We start from the raw sequence: 27,765 nt of genomic DNA, 5'->3' as shown, positions 1-27,765 counted from the left end.
ATAATATATCATAATATGTCCGAAGTCATTGTAATGCCAGAGATTAATACACATTATGGTGTAAGGATGTGGCATGGATGTAAAAAATAATATGTCAAAACTAACTTGATTCTCACTAAAAATACACATTGCTGAATGGTATTACGTAACAAATATATTAGCGACTCATAGATGGCTTAGACTAATTATTATAGAGGATTGTTACTTTACTATGCGGTTGTTGAAATTTCCCTCTTTATTCGTGATAAAATATCTCATATGTACCTTTACCACCTCATAATTCTACACAATTTCATACATAACCTGTAACCAAAATTGTATCTAGATATTCATACAAGCGTCGCCTTGTCGTATATCTTACTTTGGTTTATTGGAGCTTAGAACTTTCGTCTAGAGGTAGTAAAATCAATTCAATTTGCAATTATTTAGCTGGCTGGGTTAAATTTGACGTGCATTCACCGCATTGTTATTGTTCGTGTGTTAACCAGCTCGTTTTCACTTACAACTGTTGCTTTGTTTACGGAGGATTAAATTGCCTTAGTCTTAAAGATATAGTAAAAGGTTCTCTGATTAAGCCTAGTTAAAATACCTGTTTGAAAGGTTTTGTATACTAGTTGATTATTCTTTGAAACAAATCAAAAATTGTGCAAGTTTTTGAATATCTATCGCTTATTCACTCGCTTTTCGAACACTACGTGGTAGTTTGATCCAAGTATCAAAACATTAAATTGAACTTACAACCAAAAAGAACAGTATTTTCGAATAACTGTTGATTTAGGGACGTATTTTTGATTATCCTTTTGTAAAGCCCTGACCTAATTGGTAATATGAATCACGCAAATCATTCACAATCTTCTTTGAATGATAATAACTATTATGATATATCTATCGGCAGAAATGTGTCAGGTAACGGCATGAGTGGTAATAAGACGTTTCCGTCAGTTTATCCTCCAAGGAGAGTTGGGTCGTTAAGTTCATTACTTACTTTAAATGACTCTAAAAGGCCTGGCGATTACTACATCCAAAAAATGAGTAACAGCTCAATTAACTTGACTGGAAGCAATCCGAAACAAAAACATACGGGTACAGTTAATGTCGCAAATAGACCTAAGTCTGGAGAATCTATACTATCGTTGCAATCCAATTATTCCGACGAGACGTCGCTGGCTAATTCGTCACAATTTGATGTGCCAGATTCAAGGTTGAGTTCATTGACTAGTAACTCCCTTATCTCCCCAAGTCAGTCACCATCTCATAATCTGTATGGTGCTAATAATAATTCCAGTGCAAATTCTAGTGCAAACACTAGTAATCCTGCTAGCGAATCTAATGATAAAACTAATGATAAAATTAATGAAGAAAATGAAAATGAGGATGAAAGCAACGACCAGATTAACTCATCTCTATCAACGCTTACTTTGAAGAATCAAAGTATGGATTCAAACTCTGATCTATCATATAATCAGTCACCATCTACAAGTCAAGTTGTTAGACCGAGGTTGAAAGCATCATCCACGACAAATATCATCAAACAAAGACCACCGAAGCTTCAAACAATGAAGTCAGCCACATCATTACAAAGAGCAAAAACGAAATTCCTTAATGCGAAAGAAACAAAAGAAAGACAGCAGCTACGTAAAAAGCTTTATGATGAAAATGACGATGACGATGACATACTAGCTAATGACCTTGATATTTTCAATGTTCCAGTTATTAAAAATCATGCTGAATTGTACATCAATAATAATTCTTCGAAGTATTTATCTCGACACGATTTAGTAACTGATGATAGCAAATATAATGTCAATAGTTCAACTGAAATGAAACCTTGTCCCTTGCCTGGAAGATTAAACTCAACCTCTGATATATCTTGCAGCTCTATTATAAGAACTGATATTTCAGATGACAGCATATTGGAAGAAAGTGAAAATTCATTTTCCTTCGGTACTGATAACGATAGTAAAATTTCCCAGAATATTTCAAACTTTTACAATCAAAGATCGGAATCAGTTTCAAAGTTAAAGAAAATGACCAGAGAACAGAATATGTTGTATAAACTCCCAACCTTTATTAAATCACAGTCTTCTATCGAAGATATAAACTTAATTTCACCTGAGAAAATAAACTGCTTGGATCAAACGAGGCCGATTAATCTTCCTCCAAAAACTACTACTGATAAATCAAAGCACAATAAAGAATTTCAACGGGTTTTAAATAATTACGAGAATAATACGAAAATATTCAATGAATCAAGGAAGAGAGTTAGTGAGTCAATGGTTAATCAACAACAACAATGGTTTAAGTTAATGATGAGTAATAAGAAAGAATGCAACAAGAAGTTAACGAGTGATAAGGCTATGGTTAGAAAATTATCGTGGGAATCCAATTGCCCTGATAAATTTAGGTACGAGTTTTTTATGAACGCGCTATCTCAAGATAATGAACAGAGCATTACAAACTTAAAAAACTCCTTCGAGGCATCGAAAAACAAATATAGTAACCTATCTGATTCGATTAAAGTTAATAAGGATATCGAATTTAAAAATCTCATTGATTTGATATTGCAAAGACCACTTTATGATTCGATTATGAAAGAATTTAATGAAAATTCTGAAGTTAATTTCAGCTTGGATGATTTTAAGACTGACTTTAAATATTTGCTTTATATTAAGTCATTATCTGAGAGCGGCTTACGAAAGCAGGATGAAATTTTCTTGATTCCATTCTTTTTAATCTTGTTCCAGAATGAAAATACAATGCAAGAAATTTACGTATTGATTGAATTAGTTAACCATGAAGTTTTAGATAGTCAATTTTTGAAAGAGTTAAATAAGTCATTGGGAGCTTGGACGAATGTTAATAATTTCTCTTCGTCAAACATTCTATACAAATTCTTATACAAGTTTAACAATTTGAAAGAATTTGAAAATTTGAATTCAATTCATTTCTTTGAAATGCTTATTCAAATCAATGATAAATTACCCTTAAGTTTATCTGCTCCTTCCACCCCGGTTGTTAGCCAGTCTGGGCAATTTTCATTTACGAGCCCAAAAACCAATGGAGGTGACTCTAACAATTCCTCAAAAACAAACTCAATCGATCAGATCAGTGAGTTGAGTATACAAAATGCATTGAATTCGTCTGCTTATAATCTAACTTTGAAGTTTCTTCAATTGATCATAGTATATGCACATTCTAAGAAGACAAAAAGTAAGAATAATTTAAAGGTCTTTCAAAGTTTCCTTATGATTATCTTCCAATACTATCACATAAACTGGAACAATTATAGTGAATTAGTTAAATTGAATAGGTCAATCAAATTAAATAACAGTGCTGATCAATCTGCTAATTTAGATTGCTTTGTTGATAAATGGAAGGACGCTTTCAAAAAATTTTAAATCTAATTATGCTATATCATGATTATCTTTTTTTTTCTTGTATTACGGTTATAACTGGGTTTGGTATATATAGGTTTTAGTTCAAATATTTATTAGTCTTTTAGAAATATAAATTCATATTGTACATAGTGTTACATATCCATATCTAAGTCTATAGAATCGGGATTATTTTCTTCTTTTGGTGCAGATATGGCAATAGATGATACCTTCGGTCCTTGAGACGACTTTACAAAACCCATTGGGTTTAACGAATTCTTCAAAATAATATCCTTTTCAAACTCTGTGACAATCTTTCTTTTGAATCTTAGCATATCTTTAAATGTAGCTTCATTGCCATGATTTAGTTCAAATGTTTCCCAATTATGCCAAATTGGTTCTATCAAAGGACTTTGAGGGTTAGATAATTGACACACATATTTAAATAACGATCTAACCCGATTAAATTCCATTAATTCAGTCTCAAAGTTGATAAATTCCATGGTTAACTGAATCAAATTAGGTAATGTTAGTTGGTTGTCTTTGAGTGATTGCTCATAAATCTTTCTAGTCTCATTATGGTCATTAAGTTTGAGTATTTTACTGATTAAGACTTGATAAATATCAAACTTGTCCCTTAGTATAGTATCCTTTTCTGCCTTGGTATAAAATTCTTGATTATAACCATCATCCAATTTACTCAACCCTTGTTGTAAGATCTTAACTGATTTAGTAAACCACCCTTTACTTTGTTCGTATTGAGAGTATAGCAAGTAAACGGGTTTGCATAAGTTTGCAGGGCATCCATTATAGCCTTCAATGGAGGATTCATTCAAGCATTGCTCAAATAAATCTCTTATTCTCTCTATATTTAACTCATGCTTTATTATTTTCGAAAGATATATGTTCCAAATTTCGAATTTTATTTTGGAATCTTTGAAAATCTTCAATCCCATTTCATACGCGGAAAATGACCGTTCATAGAAGTTCCATTCCTCCAAAAAGTTAGCGAAATTAATTATAGTTAAAGGAGTAGCAATCTTGAGATCAATTGTTATATTATATGCATTAATTACCTTCTCTATCTCATCAATCTGATTATTGTTCTCTATCATTGACTCTAACAAATCCAAATAAAAAGACCACAATTTGATAGACTTTTGAACTCTTATATGTATATCAATCGAAGAATCGTTGTAATCAAATTTACCACGTTCCGAAGTACATATATCCTCAACAATTTCAATTGCTTTCTTGTCATCATTATGCTTTACAAAAAGCTCACACCACTCAATATATAAAGTAGCAAGATCATCAGGAGATTGAAATTGAGATTTTACAGATTTGGAGAATATAAGGTTCGCTGTCTTAACATCATTCTGTGAGGCATAAACATTTGCATAATTAATCCATAGGTTGGGTAATGTGTTTTCCTTTTTGTTAGCCAACGAGTGAGCTTTCAAAGGATTAATGGTCCTCAATGCCGCTGCATAAGTATCTAGCATCATATTGATATCGCTATCTTTCTTGTAGAGCACTATTTTTTTAAACCATTCATCCAAATTATTCACATCTTGTCTTAGCATCATGTCGTTCAATAAATATGGTCTGTCATTTATTAATTTTTCGAAAACATTCATTCTTAAATCCAACTCATTATTCAAGTCTGAATCTTCACCTAATTTTTCAAGCTTTTCACTCATATTTGTTAAAATGTTTTCCTCAAATTCGGTATATGAATCAAATATCATAGTAAAATCCTTAACTGAAACACATGTTTTCAAACCTTCATCAAAATAATATCTAGCTTTAAAAAGGTTTTTACGTTTGATAAAATAAAAAGTCAATTTCAAGTAAAACTTACCTATTTGGTCTGGAAATTTCTGCAATCCATCCTTGATTAATTTCTCAAAGAAATAGTCAAATTCATTATAATTCACTGTACTTCGCTTATTTTTTGAGACGGAATTTACTAACAAGTCAATATACTCGATCCACAACTGCAATGGTGACTTCGATAAGCCAATAAACTTGTCAGTATGTTGTAAAATGTGCTGAAATAGTTTAGATGCCTCTTTAACATCACCAAATTCCACCAACTTCGAAATTATATCATCTATAGTTATTCCAAGCTCGCCCTCCTGCTCATTATTCAATCCCTGAAGCGATTCAGGGTTGGCATACTGCAAATATTTCAAGTAAACCTTGACTCCTGTCATTCCTCCAACATCATCCGCAAATCGTATATATAATGGCCAAATTAAATGATGTTGACTTATTGGCAAATTATACAAACATTCGTTGAATTTTCTTCTTAGCAATGTTATTTCGTAAGGCTGTGTCTCAACTAGAAATTCTAGATATTTGATCCATAATATCGGTGCTCTATTGAGTAATTGTAGCGACCTTTCGAATACCATGTTAACCAGAAGAATTTCGGATTTACTCTTATAGCTGACTGAAGTCTGTACTTCCTGTAAAACTACGTCAATATAAATCATCCATAACTTGTATGACCTTGGTAATTGTTTAACTGCCCTTTCTAGAATGAATACTCTATTTTGAAATGTACATGATGATGTCGATGATTTAAATCTATAATATCTTAACCAATTTGATAAATTATTAGGATTTTTTGCTACCTCTTGTTCGTATGGAATATCGTCTTCACAAAGTAGTCCTTCTATATCCCATACTGATCCTGACATGCTGTAGTTTTATCTTCTATGGCCTCTTTCTCACTTCTTAGCATCTCTTCTTATCAAGTATTCCTAACAAAATTCACAAATTACACAAAACTGTTTGTTTCTTCCAAATTGTGAATTTAGATTTCTCCTTAATTAACTTGATAGGTTACCTTAAATAATCAATTGAAAAGTTACGTAGTAGATATAACATTTGATAATGTCTGGTGCTGGAAACAGAGAACAAGTGTTCCCTACTCGTATGACTTTAGGGTTAATGAAGGGAAAATTGAAGGGTGCTCAGCAAGGACATTCCCTTTTGAAGAGAAAATCTGAAGCATTGACTAAAAGATTCAGAGACATCACCCAGAGAATCGATGACGCAAAAAGAAAGATGGGTAGAGTGATGCAAACTGCAGCTTTCTCATTAGCAGAAGTACAATATGCCACTGGTGATAATATCTCATACCTGGTTCAAGAGTCTGTACAGAATGCCAGATTTCAAGTCAAAGCCAAGCAGGAAAATGTTTCAGGTGTCTACTTGCCAACATTTGAAAGTCATATCAATGAAGATATTAATGATTTCAAGATGACTGGTTTGGGTAGAGGTGGTCAACAGGTCCAGAAGGCCAAAATGGTGTACACCAAGGCAGTGGAAACTTTGGTTGAATTGGCGTCGTTGCAAACCGCATTTATAATCTTGGATGAGGTTATTAAAGTCACCAATAGAAGAGTCAACGCGATTGAGCATGTTATTATTCCTAGAACCGAAAATACTATCAGTTATATTAATTCAGAATTAGATGAATTGGACAGAGAAGAATTCTACCGGTTGAAAAAAGTCCAAGAAAAGAAGCAAGAAGCTGCAGCCATTGCGGAAACAGAGGAAGCAGAGGAAGCAGAAAGTAAAGCCAAAACACTGCAACAAATAGATGAAACCGCGGTCAGAAAGGAAGTCGCAGATTTGGATGTCAAGGCACATGGTGAACAAGACCTATTGAAGGAAACCGAAGATGATGTTATATTTTGATATTTGTATATATTAGCATTATTTTCAATTCATATCCTTCTTTACTTGCTTTCATTTTCTTTTCTTGTCAATTTTCACTAGTCTTCATACAATTTCAACATATACCTTTATAATTGTAAATCCACGTGAAAAGTGGCCATAGTAAGTATCTAATCATAATCACACGGGTAAATACGTCTAATGTTTGGAATATACACATGTTTCTGATACTTCAGCTGTCGATATATATTCTCGGATCTATTGCTTCGTTTGAGCGATAATTGTTCCGACTTATCTATTTTTGACCCGCTTGTGTTTCCCGTGAAATGGATTTTACGAGATATATACGGATCATTAGAAGAAGTCAATTCCACCTGACTTAATTCCTAAGTTGATATCGAATAGTACAATGACATATAAGGTGACATGATATGTAAGGTGACAAGGAGATGAAAAAATAACGGTGATATCGATTGTCATGTATAGATAAATGTACACTGCTGTATTTCAGAACCCAACCCATACGGAACCGGTGACTAATTAGGAAAAAAGCCACGAATCCCTAAACTACAAAAAATAATGATGATGACTGTGCATTTATTGTCTAAAGCAATTATACATTACATATATACATTTCTAATAGATCATCTATGGGGCGGAGTAACCACCATCAACCAATAAGTCCGAGCCAGTCGTGTAAGTAGAAGCATCGGATGCAAAATATAAGTAAGCACCAACCAACTCTTGAGCAAGTGCTTCTCTTCCTAATGGGATCAATTGCCACCATTTAGCCTTGACTTCGGCAGGAACAAAATCGGAAATCTCTGTAGCAATGTAACCTGGAGAAATGGTGTTAACTCTAGCGAATGGAGCCCATTCGATAGCTAAGGACTTACCCAAGTGCAATACACCCGCCTTAGCAGCGTTGTATGGAGCTTGCATTTGTGGAACATTCACAATGTGGCCAGACATTGATGCTGTTAACACAAGAGAACCCTTTCCGTGCTTCTTGAAAATCTTGCCGACAGTCTTAGCGCAGTAGTAAACTCCACTCAAGTCCAAATCTACAATCTTTTTCCACGCATCGTACCCATCCGCTTCAATACTTCTGCCCTCGGTCCATGGCACACCAGCATTAGCGACAAAAACGTCAATAGTGCCGAAATCCTTCTCAATTTGTCCGATCACCTTTTCCACATCTTCTGGGTCCGAAATATTACACTTGTATGCCTTGGATTTCACTCCGTAGGTCTTGGTTAAGTATTCAGCCTTAGCGTCTGCATTCTTAGAATTGTACCAAACAGCAACGTCTGCTCCTGCTTGAGCATATGCTTCAGCAACAGCCCAACCAATACCACCGGAAGATCCAGTGACAGAAGCTACTTTTCCCTTTAAGGAGAACAAATCATTAACGTTTTTGGAAAGTTGTGGGGCCTTGGTTGGTAAAGGTCCTAATTCCTCATTGATAACTGATGTTGGGTGTGACATTTTTGGTTTTTTAATTTGTAGTAGTACTAGTAGTTATTAGTTCCCTATTTATAAACTGGAATAAGAAATTTAACCGGAGTATGGAAAATCGAAGATTTAACACTCTTTATATACCACCGGGATACGAGCTGATAATTGCTACAATGACGTAGTCAAAATGACCCGGCCACGACCGGAAAATTCGTTCCTATATAACTGTACATACATATTAATGTATAACTACTTATATGCTACGTAATGGTTACCGCAATTAGTAAACACGAACTGCTGGAGGCACGGGCTTACAGTCGCTTTCATCCAAGGTTGTTCTAACAACATCTCTGTAATCCAATTCAACCTTATCACCGAAGTTTTTCTGGTAGGACAAGGTGTGCTTACGCCAGTTTTCATCATCTCTGTTTGGATAATCATCTCTTGCGTGGGCACCTCTTGATTCCTTTCTAGCAGCAGCTGAATATGCGGTCTGGGTAGCGCAGGTCAACAAATTTTGCAATTCCATTGTTTCGACCAAGTCCGAGTTCCAGATCATCGATCTGTCGGTAGTCTTCACGTGTTCGAAGGTCTTGTCGATCTTGTCGATGTCTTCGACACATTGGTCCAATAAGTCTTGTGTTCTGAAGACAGCACATCCTTTTTGCATAGTTTTCTGCATTTCTGCTCTGATAGAGGCGGTCGTCTGGCTACCGTCGGCTGTTCTCAAATGGTGCAAGTTTTCGATCGATTCCTTACCCATGTGCTCATCCAATGGCTTGAAAGGTGTACCAGGAGTCAATTGCTCGCTGATAGTGTGACCGACGGCTCTTCCGAACACAACCAAGTCCAATAATGAGTTTGCACCCAATCTGTTGGCACCGTGGACGGAGGCACATGCAGCTTCACCACAAGCGAACAATCCTGGGACAATTTCATCCTTTCCGTCAGCACCCTTCTTCAAAACTTCCGTCTTATAGTTAGTTGGAATACCACCCATATTGTAGTGGACGGTAGGCAAAATTGGAATTGGCTCCTTGGTGACATCAACCCCCGCGAAAATATGCGCAGTTTCAGAAATACCTGGTAATCTTTCCTTCAATACAGACGGAGGCAAGTGAGACAATTGCAAGTAGATGTGATCCTTTTCCTTACCGACACCTCTGCCCTCGTTTATTTCCAAAGTCATGGCACGAGAAACCACATCTCTTGATGCCAAGTCTTTAGCGTGTGGAGCATAACGTTCCATAAATCTTTCACCTTCGGAATTAAGCAAGAACCCACCTTCACCTCTTGCACCTTCAGTGATCAAACAGCCAGAGCCGTAAATACCAGATGGGTGGAATTGGACGAATTCCATGTCTTCTAATGGTAAGCCAGCTCTAGAGACCATAGCGAAACCGTCACCGGTACACGTATGTGCTGATGTGCATGAGAAATAGGTTCTTCCGTAACCACCGGTAGCAATAATTGTCTTGTGCGCTTGGAACCTATGAATTGTACCGTCCTCTTGGTTATACGCGATAACACCAATACATTCACCGTCCTGCATCATCAAATCCATGGCAAAAAATTCAATAAAGAAATGGGTATCGTTTCTCAAGGATTGCCCGTATAATGTGTGCAATAATGAATGTCCAGTTCTGTCTGCAACAGCACAAGTCCTGTATGCTTGTCCTCCCTTACCGAATTCTTTCGCTTGTCCACCAAATGCTCTTTGGTAGATTCTGCCTTCTTCGTTTCTGGAGAATGGAACACCATAGTTTTCTAATTCGTAGATCGAGGCAGGGGCTTCCTTGGTCATGTAATGGATAGCATCTTGATCTCCCAACCAATCTGATCCCTTCACGGTATCATACATGTGCCAATGCCAGTCATCCTTATGCATATTACCCAACGCAGCATTTATACCCCCCTGAGCTGCAACCGTGTGTGATCTAGTTGGAAATAACTTCGAAATACAAGCAGTTTTATACCCGGCCTCCGATAATCCGTATGCTGCTCTTAACCCAGCACCCCCGGCACCCACGACAAGACAATCATACTGATGGTCAATAACATGGTAGTCCTTTGACAAGTATTTGGTTGCATTCAATTGAGTTCCTTTGATGTTTCCAATAGTTTGGAATCTAGTAGCTGATGTACCAAAATATCTACGTAACATTATCAGATTAGAATGAAGAAAAGTAATAATCACTATTAACGAAAAGTTAATAAAAAAACCCCATATTAGTAATATGAAATATTCCTGTATAATAAGTAAACAGCAATTTCCTCCTATAGAAGTACTTTTTCAATAGACTTTACTTGGTCTCCGGTATATTGAAAGAACCTTTGTAACCCGTCCCGTCTTATAACTACGATAAGTTTCCTGCAAAATATATAAAACAATTTGAAATTCGATCTATATACTCGAAAAAATTTTCTGTGTTTAGCATAATAGATTAGGGTTTTCTGGGTATGGATTTTTACCTCTTATTGATACCAAATACATCTATTAAGTTTTGGGTATGAGATTCTAGGTATTCCATTCATTTATCCAGACGGAAATGCAAAATCATGAATATACACATTTCCGGCTTTTGCGCAAAGTATAATTCCTTCTTCTATATCCCCTTGGTTCCATGCCCGTGACTTACTTCCAATGTTCCTTGGTTCTTTAATACAATTAACGCCATTCTGTAAGGAAATGGTATCTATATACTGAAACGTGTTGAAGTAGTCAGTGAGATAGTACTGATCAACAGTGACTTTCAGGTATCCTACTGCTTTTGTGGGGGGATAGAGAAGTTTGTTCAATTCTGAATCATATATGCTAAATACATCGTTGGTTATCAATAACACGGCTGTAATGTCTCCTTGTCGTTACATTTATAATTGACGAGTATCTGTTTGGCCATTCTGAGTCATAGAATTTTGCAACAAACTTTTCATTAATTATCTTCTTTGTAGCGAGTGTCAGTTGCAACAGGCCGCGAATTGTATGATTGCTTCTCATTCTCTTCTGTAGTGGCCTACATCTTTTATGTTTCATTTTAAGAGAAAGTTTTGCTCACGGACAGGGATGCAATACTCGGATCCAGGTTTCCTTTTTTAATGAATATTTCTAGTCTGCTATTATCAACTCTGAATAGCTCCAGGATAATTTTTTTGCAACCCGACATTGTTCTGCCCATGTGAAAATAAAGGTATTATAAAAATCGATGATTCCCGGCCAATACATTTGTAACTTCTTCTACAACAATTTTGCAATATTCTATTTAGTCTTTATTTTTATTATTCATCATGTTCCCATATTACTAAAAGGCCTATTTTTATCGCCTCTATTTGTAAATTTGAAAGCATGAGCACTTTCCATTAATGCCCTCATATCAAAATATGAAGCATGATTGTAAAAGAAATACCCGTTAATCCTCGTTAAGAGTACTAACTGCTTTTGGGACCCATTTCAATTCAAGACCTGCATATTGTTCCAGGCAAATCTAAAGGCATATATATTAGTGTAGAGATCACTTTATTCTTGATAATCAGCCGAGATAGACTAGAACCAAAGCCAATCGTTAGCTACAATTTGTGTTTTAATATTAAGTTGTCTATAATTATTTAATATATGATGGAAAAATAAATAAAATAAAAATCTATTGTACAAAAATTAATCAGAGCGAACAGTAACCACCGTCAACAATGATGTCTGTACCAGTTGTGAAAGAAGATGCATCAGAACCTAAGTATAAGTAAGCACCAACCAATTCTCTTGGTAAACCCTGTCTACCCTTTGGAGTCATGGAGTACCAAACGTTCTTGATGTCATCTGGAACGAAGTCAGATAACTCAGTTGCAATATAACCTGGAGAAACGGTGTTAACTCTAGCAAATGGAGCCCATTCAGCAGCTAAAGACTTACCTAAGTGCAAAACACCGGCCTTGGCGGCGTTGTAAGCGGCTTGTAATTGTGGAACATTGACAATGTGTGCAGACATGGAAGCTGTCATAACTAACGAACCTCTACCTTGTTGTCTGAAAACTCTACCAATGTGCTTGGCACAGTAGTAAACACCGTTCAAGTCGACGTTCATGACATTGTGCCATTCGTCGTCGTCGTCTTGGTCGATCATAGCACCAGAAGTCCAAGCAATACCGGCATTAGCGACAAAAATGTCAACCTCGGTGAAGTCAGAGTGGATTTGTTCAATAACGTTTTTGACTTGTTCAGCCTTTCTGACGTCACAGTTGTAGAAGTTAATTTGAGTCTTTGGGTACTTTTGTTGTAACTTTTCCAAAACTAATTGGTTTTCAGCGTAGTCAATAATGGCCAATTTGGCTAATCCGGCTTGGCAGTAACCTTCCGAGATACAGAATCCAATACCACTGATACCACCAGTCACGACTGCTGACTTACCAGTCAACAAAAATAATTCGAGAACTGAATCTGGTAAAGTTGGGAATTGGGCTGGTAAGGTACCGATGTCCTTGTTACAAACTGATTGTGCGCCTTGAACTTGTTCAACTGTCATTTCTATGCTAATATAATGGATAAGATTATCTATATCTTAAAAAAATTCACTCGTTACTACACGATTCGTGCCAGTATTTATATTTTGCAGATCTTCACTAGCTCCTCAGGCAGGTTGGTATCCATCGGAAAATTTTAAAAAAAGAAACAACGTTTATACACTCTGTTCAAATCAAAATAGCGATTTAGATGGTTGAGAACAATAGTGATATGCATAGATGACCAACTTGAAAAATTAGAAGAGATAATTACAGAATCGCGCGTCGACTATGCATTTGTGCCAGATATTATGGCTGTAACGGTTGAGGTAGTAGTACATTATTGGCCGCCTTCTCAAATTTCACCACTAAACATTCCGAACTTTACATAGTGAAAACATTCCGATAATGAATGTTAATATTGGTAAGGTCATCTACACATATTACACAATACATCCGCCTGGGTTTATGACGTACCCCAAGAATAAATAGGGTGTGGAGGACAGGGTTCGACAAGCGGTAAGGACTAACGTGGAACTGTAGGCCTACAACCATGTTTACGGCTACCCATCTGGAAATAGGTGAGTTTGTATGGTTGCGAGAGTAGGATACATTGTAAACGTGGAATTATATCCAACGATCGATGTCGTCATATGAATAAAAAAATGCAGCAGGGGCATTTGGCGAAAATTTCTTTTGGCATGGATCGGAGCTAGCGGAAAAACTTATTCCTAAGCGGTCAGGATATATTTGCAGACTGGAAAACACACCTCAACAGACGGGCGTGTGGTCTAGTGGTATGATTCTCGCTTTGGGCGACGATTTAGGAGACTAAATTGATAACTACAAGCATGCGAGAGGCCCTGGGTTCAATTCCCAGCTCGCCCCGATTTTTTTTATTTGCGCACAGGAGAATCTTTTTTCCTCTGTTTTGCGGCCCGCGTAAGTTTTCTTTTCAATCGGCGTTGTGAGATCCAAGACATATAGCATAAAGGATAAATGTAGTTATTAAGACGTAATACGGGCATTTGTTGAGAAATTTTCATCTTACGACGTGCGTCATGGTTGAGGAGCGATTGTGTATTTATAGCAGACCGATTTTATATCCATTCAACGGTATAGTAAGTAGAGATGGTTGCAGTCTTGAGTAGGAGATGAAATATTGTATTATCTTTAAACAGCCGTTACAGTAGCAAATTCCCATTAGAATGTCGGTTTAATATTTGTGTTCGTAGAACCTATTTGTATTATTTACATAATTTCGCAATCATTCCGTAAAATACCATTTTAACAAATTTACTGAGTATTAATATGGACCCAAATGGACAGTGGCTACTTGGTGGCAAGACTCATACAACCTCTTACTAATCTACATTTTTATCCAGACTTGAATCTCTTTTAACATCGTTTTAGTTAGACTAAGAGACTTGTGGGACTTTGTGGCAGTTTTTGTGGGGGCTTTCGTGCAGGATCGAGTTATCAACTTAATTCAATTATTTCATAACGTTGCACCATTATAACAACCCAGCATAATCAATCATTTGAATATGGATCACGAAGATCTCACAGCATCGCATTGGGACGATGTGATATCGCCTCATTCAGAATACACATATAGTGCCACCAGTTCATCCGTTCCCCCATTAAGCAACCAATTTAGCGAATTATCGGTAGATGATAGCGAGGACGACGAAGAAGATGATGAGGAAGAAGACGAAGAAGAAGAGGACGAAGTACAAAACCCTCAAACTCCACGCCATGGATATAGTAACCCGGTAGATGAACAAAGAGATGAGTTAGAAAAGGATGAAAGAAATGATCACAAACACAAGTTGTTATCGGAGCTCACGCACGGATCAGAAGAGAATCAACTAGAATCGTTTATAAAATCGCCCGAACGTATCAATACGTCAGAATCGCTTTTCAACGAGAAAGATAGTCCGATAAAACCTTCTACCTCTGTATCTAATGAGCAACCAGTTTCTCCAAAAAGGGTGTCTAATTTGAAGACGAGTAAATACAAGCCTACAAGACTACGTAAGTTTAGTTCCAAGACTATCGTTCAACACCTTGGCAATGAAAACAACACAAAGGAACCATTGGGCCCATTGGGAGAGCCGACTGACAGAGGGATTGACAAAGAACCCGCCCCATCAAGTAGTAATGGTGATAGTCAGAATAGCAATAATAAGGATCTCTTGGTTCAGCAGCTCGACGCACCCTTATACGATATAGATAGTGGTACCAAAAATGAATCGCCCCACAAAATAGATCAGTCTAGCCAAAAATCAGCTTCCAATGATGACTCAAATGTTGCTCATACTGTGAATGTGCCATCAAGTTTGGAAATATCGGTCGGGGACCCAATGAAAGTAGGGGATATTACTAATGCTCATATTGTATATTCCATCAAAACTAAGAACAAGAAACCAGATTCTCAACTATTGCCACATGGCACCGATACCTTTATAGTTTCCAGGCGTTACAAAGACTTCCGGTGGATATACCATCAATTACAAAATAATCATCCTGGTAAGATAATTCCCCCACCTCCAACGAAACAAACTTACATTGGAAGATTTAACGAGAATTTTATCGAGAATAGAAGATTATCCTTAGAAAAGATGTTGAGCAAAATTAGTCATAGCCCTTCATTACAGGAGGACCCTGATTTTATAATGTTTTTGGTGAGCGAAGATTTTGGCAATGAGTCCAAGGAAAGAGAAAAATTGAGTGGCTCGGGGGCTTCATTACAAAATGACGAATTTTTGGATAATGATAGTAATACATCTAATACAGATTCCGCTCCGGTTACTGTTGGTAACAATACCGGTGGGTTCATGAGTTCAATATTCTCAATGTCGCAAAAGATCGAAGAACCCGATGAATATTTTATCCAAAAGAAAGAATATATTGAGAGCCTAGAGCATAATTTAAGAGTCTTCTATAAATCAATCGAGTTGATAAACAATCAGAGGCAAGAGATGGCTGGATTAGTAGACGAAATATCGTTGACCATCGATGAGCTAGCAAGCTTGGAGATCCTGAAAATTACTACCGATTTGTTGAGTTCCTTTAGTGATGTACAGTTAAAATTAAAGGAAAACCTCGACCGCATAAATTTGCAGGATCAATTAACTTTGGGATTTACAATAGAGGAATATTTAAGAATCATTGGGTCGATCAAATATGTATTTGAATCGAGATCAAAAATTTATCAACAATATTATAATTTCAATCAGGACTACATTAAGAAACAAGCTCAGTTAAACAAACTAAACAAAAAATTTAAAGTGCAAAACGATAAAGCCGGTAATTTAAATTTTGAAGTCGACAAATTGAGAGCAAAGGTGCAAACATTTGAAAAGAAGTTCAATTTGATTAGTGAAACAATAAAATCAGAACTTGAAAGATTCGAGTTTGAAAAAATCGATGATTTCAGAAACAGTGTTGAGATATTTATCGAAAGTTCAATAGAATCGCAAAAGGAAGCCATCGAACTATGGGAAACGTTTTATGAACGGGAGAATTTATCTGAGATTTGAATTGTGCAGATAAAATGGGATTGGTTTTCCTATCTATTGTGAATCAATTACGACCGTTTTATGTATTATACGCACGTGCCGATCACACTGTAATCTAAAGAGTACCGGTTTTAATGAGATGACTCTTTCAAAGCATTTGGGAACTAAATAAATTAAATAAATGAAAAATTTATGTGTAATGTGTAGTCTTCGTATTACTTGGCAATCACCATTTTAATCTTTAGGAGTGTGGTTATAGACATTTCCTGACGAATACAGTTTCAATTGAGCATAATCATGCATACCCAAGCACATTTAAACCCTACCGAGTTATCTATTCTATCCATCCCACGAGAGAACTGTTGGATATTTGCTAGTCCTATACTACGATTGCTACATTATGAATCACTAAAGGTAAATAGATTCAATGCTGGCTACGAGTCGGACTTTTCGACCGAAGAAGGTGAAGATGAAGCAGATGAGGTTGATAGAAAGGAAGAATATGAAGAATGCGACGATGATATGATCCAACAGATAATTACGGGTCTTTCATCCAGTTGGTGTATACCGAAATCCACTAAGCGTTCTAGTCGCAGAAATGAATCCATGTTGCTTATGTCTTCAAGTGGGTATTTAGAGAAGAGTGGTTTACAGGTTGATAATTCGAGTAAAGCTGATCCTCAGCGAGATACTTTTAATTCCTCCGATGAAAGTATCGGCAGTGAAAGTATAGGCGGCGAAGATAAAGGGATTGAAAATGAAAAGCACGACGACAATTATTTTTTTCACATTGCATTTACCCCTATCGAGTGTACTGTTATCTGTTCGAGTCACTTAATGAAAAAGTTATTTGAAGAGCCATTGAATTTATGTCAACAGTTGAACTATGATAAGGTAAAGTTAATAGACGAGTTTTTTTTAAGCTTACTCATTGACAGTGATGGAAGTTTTGATAATAGTTCGCAGATTCTAGAATTAACCAAACCATTATCAGAAAATGATATTTCGTTATTTTTCTTATCCAGCCACTTTAGCAACATTGTTTTAATACCCTATAATTTAAAAGAAAAGGTTATTGCTATTTTATCGAAACAAAATTTTGAATTTTCCGACATTTCAAATAGTTACATTGTCAACCAAATAGATGATGATAGCGAACTGGAAGATGTTGACATATCACCTGAAGTCGAAGCGATTAATCTTGAGTATAAAGCATTCCAATTATTGAAGCAGACCAATATTCAGCCAAGAATTAATAGTAACATCCATCTTTTACTTACAGGAGCAAGACCCGGTGAAGTCAAGAATACAATTTTGAAAACTGCTAAAAACATTTCGTCTGGTACCATTCCTGAATACTTCTCTATAACTAGAACATCAGTTAATGAGGTCTCTCTTCTTTTACCCAAATCACCTAGAAGGAGATCACTGATGGGCTTCAGTTCAAAAAACATCATTGGCTCGATTCAAGATGTTATTATCCCGATTACTGTTGATTTATATAAATTGCCGTTGGATTCAACTGGTATTGTTGCAGGTCTCGCCAGCAGAATCATTAATGGGGTTAAATTAGCGGCTCGGACTGACTATCCATTCGAAATGAATTATTTATCAATGGCTCAATCTGCGATTATCATGGTGCCAAAAGAAAACCTATCTTTGGTTTCGGATATCTTAAGTAATGTTAGTTATGACTGATTTACGTAACAAAATGCAATCAGAAGGTGATTTCTTTTGGCTAGTAAAAGCGTTTCTCTTATAGTATATAAATATATGGGTAATTTAATCGACCTATGGTAATCTGTAGCGAATGGTATTCAACACAGCTAAAAACTTGTATTATATTGATAATACTTCGAAAATGCAAAGTCTTTTTAATCTGCCTATATGAGAAATAATCAATGAATTTATCACGTAGTGTCATATAATATACTAGTGTTCTACTTTGAAAATACTCGGAGAGATTATTATTATTCAGATCTAAAAGAGTATCATATAAACGAAATAATTTATCCAATTCTGAACAACCTTGATAACACCAGGACACCATCAATGAGGCCTTGAGCAATATCTGAATCAACGGATTATCAACGATTTTCTGTATGAAATTTGACTTACGCATGATAAATTAAATAGCGGAGGGTTGGGTCAACATCATAAAATAACTGGAATTACAAATCTGTAATTAAGGTCATAACATTTAACACCGAAAAAAAAGGATAATAATGTCTCTGTTATACTCAACGTATAGCAGAATTCTGATGTTGTTGTATAACTTGCAAGGAATGAATGAATTCATCCCGTAAAGCTCTCCACCAGGAACCATCAAAAATTAAACCTAAATTATAGGAACCGGCATAATTTATTACTACTGCTAAGATTGCTATGACACAAGATAATTGTAAAAAGCTTTTGAAAAAACAATTCATTTTAAATGGAATATTTGATTAGTTTAGTTTAATATTATCAATTCTGATATTTTTATATAGTCGAGCGTAATACTTAATATAAAAATCTACGCAATTCAGGATTACTCAACACAAATTTATGATTTTTATTTAGCTAACTAAATGTTTTAGAATTTCTTGCCTTTCTTCTTAGATTTGACACTAGTACTCCATCCTTCTTCATCGATAGTTGAAACCTTATCAGCACTAGATATAATAGCAGAACCCCAGGATACTTCGTCTTGAGCTCCAATTTGTTGTTCTACCTTTTGTCTTCTCTTTAAGAATTCTTGAGCAAACCTTCTTCCATCCATTGTAGCGGATGAGCTATATATAGTTTCTGAAATTAATTGTGAAGAATCATTGTTCAGAGGTAAAGTAGTGAAAATGTCTAATAAGTCGTCTTTCGAAACTGTAGGATATAAATTTGTCATGGAGGATCTAGCCCAGATTAGGAACTCCTCTTTCAACGCCATATTGTTTGCTGTTGATTTGGTAGGCTTTATAGCAGATACGGAACGCAATAATTGTGGATTTGCTTTTGAAGCAGGCGTAGTGGTCGTTGGGATTGTTGGTTGAGATGGTTTTTTAACAAGCGGTTTTTTAGGAGTTACTACAGTCCAAGGACTGTCATCCTTAGGAACCGAATTGGCTAATGCGGTAGCAAAGGAGGACTTAGGTGCTGCGGACACAACAGGTGAGACATTGGTAACCTTAGCCTTGGCTTTGGCAGCCTCGAATTCTTCCCTTTGGATTTCAGCCAAAGTTTTCTTTGTCACAACTGGCTTAGAATTAGCATTAATACCCCAGTTTGAAGTCTTCGGGAGACTTGGTTTTTCTTCAACGACTCTTTCTTCAAGTTTTGCTTTGGCAAGTTGTTCACTTTTGATAGCGGCTTCTATTTGTTTTTGTTCTTTAACCTTTTCTGCTTCAAACGTTTGAATCTCCTTTAAAGTTAATGCAGGCTTGGTGTTAGAATCTTGATTAGTAGAAGTGACCGATGCCCAAGGAGCAAGTTTTGGTTGAGCATTTGTAGATTTTGGTTCATTATCCTCTTGTACAAGAGACTCAACACGCATCGTTGATGAGCCGACGCCAGCTTTCGATTCGGGAGCCTGTTGAGTTTCTGGTTGAGATTGATATGGTGCCTTATTTTCATCATTCTTCTTGTCTTCTTGTATTAAAGTCGTATTCTGTTGTTTTTGTTGTTTTTGTTGTTTTTGTTTTAATTTTGGCTGTTCAACTACAGGTTCAGCCAAATCCTCTTCGCCATCGTTCAAAATGTCTGTTACGACGGATGTATGAATACCATCTAAAACTGGATCATGCTGGTTGCTTGGATCTTGATTTGGGGATGGTTGTTCACTGCCACCTTGCTTTTCACTTCCGGCTAAAGCTGACGAAGGAACAAACGGAGAATTAACACGAGACAGAGATTGAACTCCAGATAACCATGGGGACATAGGTGCTTGAGACATCTGCGAAGGAAGTACAGGAGCAACCGATACCGGAGTACCTGGAGTGCTTCCCATACGCTTTTGATGATCAATTCCCCAACCACTATTGCCGCCAGATAATACTGGGTTTTGTTGCAGTAATAATGAAGGCATGTTATTGATGTGTTGTAATGGGTTGCTCAAAGGTTGAGAATGATTGAACCCAATACCCGAATTCATCGGATCAATACCGAATTGATTTGAATTTGAGAAGGCATTAGTTGCCAGTGGAGTTAAAGGACTTGAAAAAGGGTCATTGTGATGATTCATAAAGTCATTTCCAAACAAATTGCTTTGCGGATTAATTGAAGTATTTAATCTCATATTGCCTACGCCAAGATTGCCAGGTCCACTTGACAAAAATTGATGAAACTGAGACAGAGATGGGTGCATTGCAGACGCCGAAAACGATGCTTGATCATCGTTAGATCCGACATTCGATAAATCAGGAAGAGGCACTTTAAATGGTTGAATGTAGTTTTGAACCTTATCACATAATTCCTTTAAGGTCTGGTAATTCCTCTCTTCTTTCCTTCTAATTTTCAAATCAAGATTTAAATAGCCATCAGTTAACCATTCTTGCATCATATCACCATTGAATGGGCCTTGCTCATTTCCACTTGGATCAACATAAAACCATTCAATCTTATCAGGAGTCAAAATGGTAAGTTGCGGTTGGCCTGAGGATTGTTCATAATCAGGCTGAGGGTCATATTTAGGATGATTCATGCCGGGAGGTGGGCCCTGCGACTTCATTTGCGATGCAAAATCCATTTCGTCTGTAGTCGACAAATTTTCTAACGGCTCAATTAATTCAGACGTAGATCCATTATAGTTTGCCTGACCACCACTAGTAGGACCAGACGGTTGTAAATCTAAATGGTAAATCTGTCCTGGCGTGCTCAACTTATAGTTCTCATTATGTTGTACCGGTAACTCTGCGTTTGAGCCCAATATTTGGTCTTTATTTTCAAACCAAACTTGAAATACTTCGTTCATATTGTATCGCTTTCCACCCTTATTGGGAGGAATAGTTGGATTACTATTTGCAAAAGATGGAGACATACTTTCACTTTGAATTCGCTGAGAATTATCTTGGTTCGATTCAATATGTCCATTGCCGAACTCAGATTGTTGAGCTTTACGACTCCTAGTTAAATGTTAGTATATATGCTAAACAAGTGTGTTTTTGGTCCTATTCAATACGAAAGGCATTACATACCATGAAGTTTGTGACATCTTTTAAAGTACTAGGCGATTTTTAAATGGTTTCTAGGTAATTTTTTTAGAATAAAAAGTTAAATGCAATCAAAATATGAGTTATTCTTTAATAATTCAAGACCAATTGTACAGCAAGTTGATTATTTAAAAACTTGTGAATATTTTCTTTATTCTTCTTCACCTAGTCGAACAAATTTTCAGAAACTTTTGATCTTCAGCAGACAGAAATTAGGACTGCATATGGAAACTGAAAAATTTCTGCCGGGTAACTTTGATGTATACCAATAACCACAGGCTATAGATGTTCTAACTACCTTATGATAGAGCAAGGTACATCGATATAGAATAATGGGTGGTCAACCTTAAGTTGAGATATCAAAGAAAGAAAGAGAATATAAAATTTTGTAAAAAGGAATGGAATTGACTTACATATAACTTAATGAACATTAAAAGACATGAATTCTAAGTACGGTGAATAACGAATCCTAAATATTGTAAGTAATGTAAAGGATGCTATAATCATTGAAATGGCAACCACTTTGTAATTGAGATGATTCATAGATCACTGGGATCATGAAGCTATTTGTAATATGAAATATCGAGATCTTGTATTATTGAGTAAGTATTCTTACATACCCATCTTCTTTTCCATCTCAGTGTGAAAATCTTGAACATGGCTTCCGCTTTCTAATCCACCACGATAGATATCCTCCCAATCAACGCTTGCGTCCTTGTTGAGCAAGACATCCTTGTGCATGCTGTCTGATCCGCCTAACAATTGAGGCTTGAAATCAGTTGCTTCTACCAATTCTAATTCCATAGTTCTCTTGATTGGTTCGCCGGCACCGAAGACTCTTCTGTAGGTTTCTAATCTAGTTTGGTATTGTGTTTCTTCCCAATTGCTAATTCTTCCTTCTAAAGGATGACGGTTATTTATCTTGGATGCTAAGTTTAAAGGACCTTCCTGAGTCTTTAAAATATCTTGCAAACCTGGAGCATGAGATGCTGGTTCACCAAACTTGGTACTATTTATGGATGAATGCTGATTGTTATCAGGAACAATTTTTAACGACTAATACACTGTTAGTAACCACAAAATTCTCTAAATTATATTATATTTGACAATTTAAAATCACAAATCACCGATTAACATATAACAATGTAGGTATACATACCATTTTAGGTGTAGTTGTTTTATTATTACAGATATAATCCTTGATATGTTGTCTTTATTATCGGCAGTGGCGAACTTGATAGTAGTGGGTCTCGCACGACTCAAAATCCACTATGTCAATATGCAGTCATATATATAGATATAAGGTATTCAATAAGCCTATATAGTATTCAGCTACATTCTTTCAATGGGTTCATCGACGACATCAATTAGTCTTTCATAAGGACCATTTGACTTTAAAGAATGAGGAACAAAGCTCCATTCTTCGGGATTTAATACTCCGTTAAAGCATAAGGTGCCGAATACCAATACTACAAAACCCACGAACTGTAAAAAATGGAAAGATTCCCACCCCATGAATATTGCAAGAAGCCACACTGATAAAGTACGGCAAGTATCGATTGTAGACCTTGCGGTAGCTGATAATTCATGGGTCAAGGAAATACCAAAAAAGTTAAATGATGCGATTGACACCATTATGAAGAGCGATGAGATCAATATTTCACGAGAGCCAAAAAGCTGGGAAAATGATTCCGCAAGATTGAAAGGCGAGTTGATAAACTTCTTAGGGGGTGAAATTGCTCCTATTACGAAGTTTAATATAATCATTATAGTCAATAAGATTGTAGCCCCGTAAAATCCTTCGAAATAAACCAATTTCAATGGCACGATGGACTTCTTACTCAAGATATGCTCTTCAACTACAAACTGAATGGCCTGGAATAATGCTGCTAGAACAATTAACGAAATACCAAAGACAACTAGACCAGAAGCATCCTTCTTGGCCATTGTTTGAGCAGCATCGCTTTCAGACGACTTAGACCCACTCAATCCGACAATGACGACCCCTAAAGTGACAATAATCAACGAAATCCACTCTAACTTCGTAATTTTTCTTCTTAAAAAAAGAACTGACAAAATGGCCACAAATAATACAATCGACCCCCTCGTCATTTGATAGATTGACACAGGGGTATATATTAAACCCACATTCAATAAAGTGGTGGCAGTCATATCACATATCGACGGAAGTGCCAACTTAAAACTATCAAATATCGATAAATCTTCGTCTGTTGGCTCGTTCAATGGATTGTACTCATTCCCCTTACCAAACCGTGACTTATATACCATATAATATACCAAAAAACATGACAACTCCCCTATAAACATTTGCAATGTCTGCAATGCTGGTTGATTAAATGTCTCGTGCTTATTCTCATTGGGATTGGAACAATTATGAACACACTGGTTATCTTGATATTTGGTAAAGAGTGAGTTCATACATCCCGTGGTGATGCATCCAACAACTAATATCACTAAATAAAATCTTGATGCCATATCTATATAATGACCTCGTTCGTAGTAGTATCTGTAGCTCTTCTACAGCCGATTTGATCTCTAGTTGTCCTTAAATCACCGATCGTGTTTCAAAACGTCCGTTCATATCTACTTATGGTCCTCAAACATAAAGTACTGACCTCCCAATCGGGTAATATAAATCACGTGAACTGATATCGAGCCGCATGATGGGCATCGTCCCATTAGGTATGGGGCAAGGTATATCTTGCAATAGCCGTATTTAAATGTGAATATAATTGTAATCAAAAACAATCAGAGTATAGATCTAATTGTAAGGAACATAATGACATACAAAAATAACAGATTACTAGTGTGTAAGGTGATATGTACCGATATTAAACTTTCAAAAATCATTACCACCAACTATATCGCGTTCCTGTAGCCACCAAGGTTCAAATTTTCCCGTCTAAGTTGGGAAATATACTAAAATAATTCTCCCAAACCCAACTAGGTTAATATCGACCTACAATTACAAACACAAGGCTGTCAATACCGTTTTAAACTACTGGGTCCCATAGTTAAGTCTCATATGCGACTTTTAGTGACATTCGACTCAGCTCCCATAGTTAAGAAGGTGCGACTTACGTAACGTCGAGGGTTACCCGACTTCCGAGCAGAGATACAAAATTTTCACTCCATCGAATAATAGAAAAAAAACCATACTAGAAAGGTTTATAGATTCAAGAACACTATTGAATTGTATTAACGGTTTCTATACTTCGTTTTAACAGCTTATAAATATACAATAGAAAATGGCTTTCGGTGCTCCAAGAGGTAGAGGCGGTGATAGAGGCGGATTCGGTGGCCGTGGTGGATCCAGAGGTGGATTCGGTGGTGCTCGTGGTGGCCGTGGTGGATCCAGAGGTGGATTCGGCGGTGACAGAGGTGGACGTGGTGGATCCAGAGGTGGATTCGGCGGTGACAGAGGTGGCCGTGGTGGCCGTGGTGGTCCAAGAGGTGGTGCTAGAGGTGGCCGTGGTGGTGCTAGAGGTGGTGCCAGAGGCGGTGCTAAGGTTGTTATCGAACCACACAGACACGCCGGTGTCTTCATTGCCAGAGGTAAGGAAGATTTATTAGTTACCAGAAACATTGCTCCAGGTGAATCTGTGTACGGTGAAAAGAGAATCTCGATTGAAGAGCCATCCAAGGAAGAAGGTGCTGCTCCAACCAAGATCGAATACCGTGTGTGGAATCCTTTCAGATCTAAGTTGGCTGCTGGTATTATGGGTGGTATCGATGAATTAGGTATTGCTCCAGGTAAGAAGGTGTTATATTTGGGTGCTGCTTCTGGTACTTCTGTTTCGCACGTCGCTGATGTTGTTGGTCCAGAAGGTATGGTTTATGCCGTTGAATTCTCTCACAGACCAGGTAGAGAATTGATTGGTATGGCCAAGAAGAGACCTAATGTCATCCCAATTATTGACGATGCTCGTCACCCACAAAAATACCGTATGTTGATTGGTATGGTTGACGCTGTTTTCGCCGATGTCGCCCAACCAGATCAAGCCCGTATTATTGCCTTGAACTCCCATTTATTCTTAAAGGATCAAGGTACCGTTGTCATCTCCATTAAGGCTAACTGTATTGACTCCACTGTTGATGCTGAAACCGTTTTTGCCAGAGAAGTCCAAAAATTGAGAGAAGAAAGAATCAAGCCATTAGAACAATTAACCTTAGAACCTTATGAAAGAGACCATTGTATTGTTGTCGGTCGTTACGTCAGAAGTGGTTTAAAGAAATAAATCTAACGGATTTATATATTTCTTTCTTTCATACCATCTTCAAGTTTCTGTTCATTATAAGCAATTCATGTATTTTATTTTAAAAAATTCAAGAAGATGTTTCTTGTATTGTTTTCTTCACTTTGTATGTTTCACATAAAATAGGTCTTAACATTTATAGTTATTCATTCAATATGGCATTTTAAATATAATCGTTACTTAATTATCGTTGTGCTTGTATATTACTAAATTTCAGTTTTGTGTTCATAAAATGGTGTTATCAAAATCGAACAAACTTAGTACTTAAACCATATATCGTATTGAGTTGCTCTGAACTTGTATCCCTATATAGAAAAGAAGCTGTGTGTTTGGTGTTTTAAAGAGAAAAAATATAGATCTATTGATTGAAGCTAGTTGAGTGGCATTTGAATTAAGATTAAAATTTTGCAATGCCCAAAGACCCTATAGACATGAGCCGGAATGGCGAATATTTAGCAAATATGGAGAATGAGGGCGAAAATGGTGCCTTAGACTCCCAGCAAGAAGTCATAGAGATTTTGACGGATGATGAGGAAGATAATCGTGAGTCCAGCTTCGGTAGCAATAACATTACGAATAGTGAAGAACCTCTTTTTGTTAGGGAGCATAATGACGATGATGACATACAAATAACAGGAGCAAATACCATGAATGCTAACGAGAGAGCACCCAGAATAATACGGCGTCGTAGTAACGCAGCACATATGGATCAATCAAGGAATGTCAGGAGGCGACATAATGATGATGAGGATGACATACAAATTATTGATGAACGCCCAGCAGAAAGACAGCTCATTCCGCCAGTAGATATGCTCCCTAGTTATGCATCTGATAGTCTTCGTCGGAGAGTGCAAGGAATTGAAACCCCAATAGGGGTATTTCAATCCAACGAAAACAGTAGTACGTCTTTCTCAGGATCTGAAAGCGAACGAGGTCTCAGATACACAGAGCCGCCTCGTCGGAATCCCTTAAGATCAAGAAGGGCAAGGAGAATGAGACCTCCAAGAAACGATTTTGTTGCATTGGATCATTTTGTACTATCACAACAATTATATCACAATCTATATGGAAATTGGAATGGTCACGAAGACCTTCCTAATGCAGACGCAGTCGAAGGGTCTGTCATGGCAAGAATTGAAAGGGATAATGAAAATGCAGTAGATCAGAGATTACAAAATGAGAATATATTTAACAGGGCTGCATTAAAAAACAAAAAGGAAATTGCAGAGAAAGAATTGCCTGGGTATACTAATGACATTAAACCTGACTCAAATATATGCTGCGACTTATGTGGCATAATTTTAGGCGAAGGTATTCCAGACGATTTTAAGCCTGATGTATATTACAATGATGAAGAAAATTTTAAAAAGTTTTGTGAGGATTACAAAGTGCAAGCACCATGGTTCTGTATTAGACAATGCTTACCTGTTGATGTCGACTTATCAAAACGTGTATTTGTTGCAAAGTGTGGTCATATATATTGTGGAAGATGTGTAAAGAACATAGGGAACAGGCCTTCAGGGCGGAGAAAACAAAATCAAAAGTTAACGATCGACAACCCTTTGGTGTATGCACCAAGGAAGTGTACAAACTCTGAATGCAATCTGTCTTTCACAGGGAAGAAGTCATTCACAGAATTGTATTTTTAATGAACTGCATTTTATGTATTTATTTTATATTTACTATAAATCGTATAGAGCTAAAAGAACAGGCTAATTAAATATTCAAGAAATGATGAACTAAAAGTATTCATGATTGTAAAAGTTTT

At 36.6% G+C, this 27,765-nt stretch overlaps 13 protein-coding genes and 1 non-coding gene across 14 annotated transcripts; 7 read left to right on the top strand and 7 right to left on the bottom strand. All coding sequences in view use genetic code 12, as the record gives it.

Moving 5' to 3' along the window:
* Positions 1-827: 827 nt before the first annotated feature.
* DEHA2E08976g (DEHA2E08976p) lies at positions 828-3,398 on the top strand (the record flags this gene model as incomplete). Its single annotated transcript, XM_459698.1, has 1 exon — positions 828-3,398. The coding sequence occupies one exon, from the start codon at positions 828-830 to the stop codon at positions 3,396-3,398; it is 2,571 nt and encodes an 856-aa protein (XP_459698.2).
* A 131-nt stretch (positions 3,399-3,529) lies between these two features.
* On the bottom strand, positions 3,530-6,082 carry DEHA2E08954g (DEHA2E08954p; the record flags this gene model as incomplete). Its single annotated transcript, XM_459697.1, has 1 exon — positions 3,530-6,082. One exon carries the CDS (start codon positions 6,080-6,082, stop codon positions 3,530-3,532), a length of 2,553 nt encoding a protein of 850 aa, XP_459697.2.
* A 196-nt stretch (positions 6,083-6,278) lies between these two features.
* DEHA2E08932g (DEHA2E08932p) lies at positions 6,279-7,088 on the top strand (the record flags this gene model as incomplete). The annotated part of the gene is made up of 1 exon (XM_459696.1): positions 6,279-7,088. The coding sequence occupies one exon, from the start codon at positions 6,279-6,281 to the stop codon at positions 7,086-7,088; it is 810 nt and encodes a 269-aa protein (XP_459696.2).
* A 627-nt stretch (positions 7,089-7,715) lies between these two features.
* DEHA2E08910g (DEHA2E08910p) lies at positions 7,716-8,555 on the bottom strand (the record flags this gene model as incomplete). Its single annotated transcript, XM_459695.1, has 1 exon — positions 7,716-8,555. One exon carries the CDS (start codon positions 8,553-8,555, stop codon positions 7,716-7,718), a length of 840 nt encoding a protein of 279 aa, XP_459695.1.
* Positions 8,556-8,805: 250 nt separating this feature from the next.
* DEHA2E08888g (DEHA2E08888p) lies at positions 8,806-10,689 on the bottom strand (the record flags this gene model as incomplete). Its single annotated transcript, XM_002770401.1, has 1 exon — positions 8,806-10,689. The coding sequence occupies one exon, from the start codon at positions 10,687-10,689 to the stop codon at positions 8,806-8,808; it is 1,884 nt and encodes a 627-aa protein (XP_002770447.1).
* Positions 10,690-12,181: 1,492 nt separating this feature from the next.
* DEHA2E08866g (DEHA2E08866p) lies at positions 12,182-13,039 on the bottom strand (the record flags this gene model as incomplete). The annotated part of the gene is made up of 1 exon (XM_459692.1): positions 12,182-13,039. One exon carries the CDS (start codon positions 13,037-13,039, stop codon positions 12,182-12,184), a length of 858 nt encoding a protein of 285 aa, XP_459692.1.
* Positions 13,040-13,796: 757 nt separating this feature from the next.
* On the top strand, positions 13,797-13,904 carry DEHA2E08844r. The gene is made up of 2 exons: positions 13,797-13,833; positions 13,868-13,904. It is a non-coding gene; the product is annotated as a tRNA-Pro (tRNA).
* A 659-nt stretch (positions 13,905-14,563) lies between these two features.
* On the top strand, positions 14,564-16,561 carry DEHA2E08822g (DEHA2E08822p; the record flags this gene model as incomplete). Its single annotated transcript, XM_459691.1, has 1 exon — positions 14,564-16,561. The coding sequence occupies one exon, from the start codon at positions 14,564-14,566 to the stop codon at positions 16,559-16,561; it is 1,998 nt and encodes a 665-aa protein (XP_459691.2).
* Positions 16,562-16,837: 276 nt separating this feature from the next.
* Positions 16,838-18,238, top strand: DEHA2E08800g (DEHA2E08800p; the record flags this gene model as incomplete). The annotated part of the gene is made up of 1 exon (XM_459690.1): positions 16,838-18,238. The coding sequence occupies one exon, from the start codon at positions 16,838-16,840 to the stop codon at positions 18,236-18,238; it is 1,401 nt and encodes a 466-aa protein (XP_459690.2).
* Positions 18,239-18,296: 58 nt separating this feature from the next.
* Positions 18,297-18,662, bottom strand: DEHA2E08778g (DEHA2E08778p; the record flags this gene model as incomplete). Its single annotated transcript, XM_459689.1, has 1 exon — positions 18,297-18,662. One exon carries the CDS (start codon positions 18,660-18,662, stop codon positions 18,297-18,299), a length of 366 nt encoding a protein of 121 aa, XP_459689.2.
* A 453-nt stretch (positions 18,663-19,115) lies between these two features.
* Positions 19,116-22,135, bottom strand: DEHA2E08756g (DEHA2E08756p; the record flags this gene model as incomplete). Its single annotated transcript, XM_459688.1, has 2 exons — positions 19,116-21,633; positions 22,134-22,135. Coding segments are annotated over 2 exons (2,520 nt in total).
* Positions 22,136-22,332: 197 nt separating this feature from the next.
* Positions 22,333-22,882, bottom strand: DEHA2E08734g (DEHA2E08734p; the record flags this gene model as incomplete). Its single annotated transcript, XM_459687.2, has 2 exons — positions 22,333-22,776; positions 22,880-22,882. 2 exons carry the CDS (start codon positions 22,880-22,882, stop codon positions 22,333-22,335), a joined length of 447 nt encoding a protein of 148 aa, XP_459687.2.
* A 2,107-nt stretch (positions 22,883-24,989) lies between these two features.
* DEHA2E08712g (rRNA methyltransferase NOP1) lies at positions 24,990-25,979 on the top strand (the record flags this gene model as incomplete). Its single annotated transcript, XM_459686.1, has 1 exon — positions 24,990-25,979. The coding sequence occupies one exon, from the start codon at positions 24,990-24,992 to the stop codon at positions 25,977-25,979; it is 990 nt and encodes a 329-aa protein (XP_459686.1).
* Positions 25,980-26,407: 428 nt separating this feature from the next.
* DEHA2E08690g (DEHA2E08690p) lies at positions 26,408-27,646 on the top strand (the record flags this gene model as incomplete). Its single annotated transcript, XM_459685.1, has 1 exon — positions 26,408-27,646. One exon carries the CDS (start codon positions 26,408-26,410, stop codon positions 27,644-27,646), a length of 1,239 nt encoding a protein of 412 aa, XP_459685.2.
* Positions 27,647-27,765: the final 119 nt, after the last annotated feature.

Source organism: Debaryomyces hansenii, assembly GCF_000006445.2.
Source record: "Debaryomyces hansenii CBS767 chromosome E complete sequence".
Lineage (NCBI taxonomy): Eukaryota > Fungi > Ascomycota > Pichiomycetes > Serinales > Debaryomycetaceae > Debaryomyces > Debaryomyces hansenii.
The sequence above is the reverse complement of the archived record's forward strand: the minus strand, read 5'-3'. Positions and strand labels throughout refer to the sequence as shown.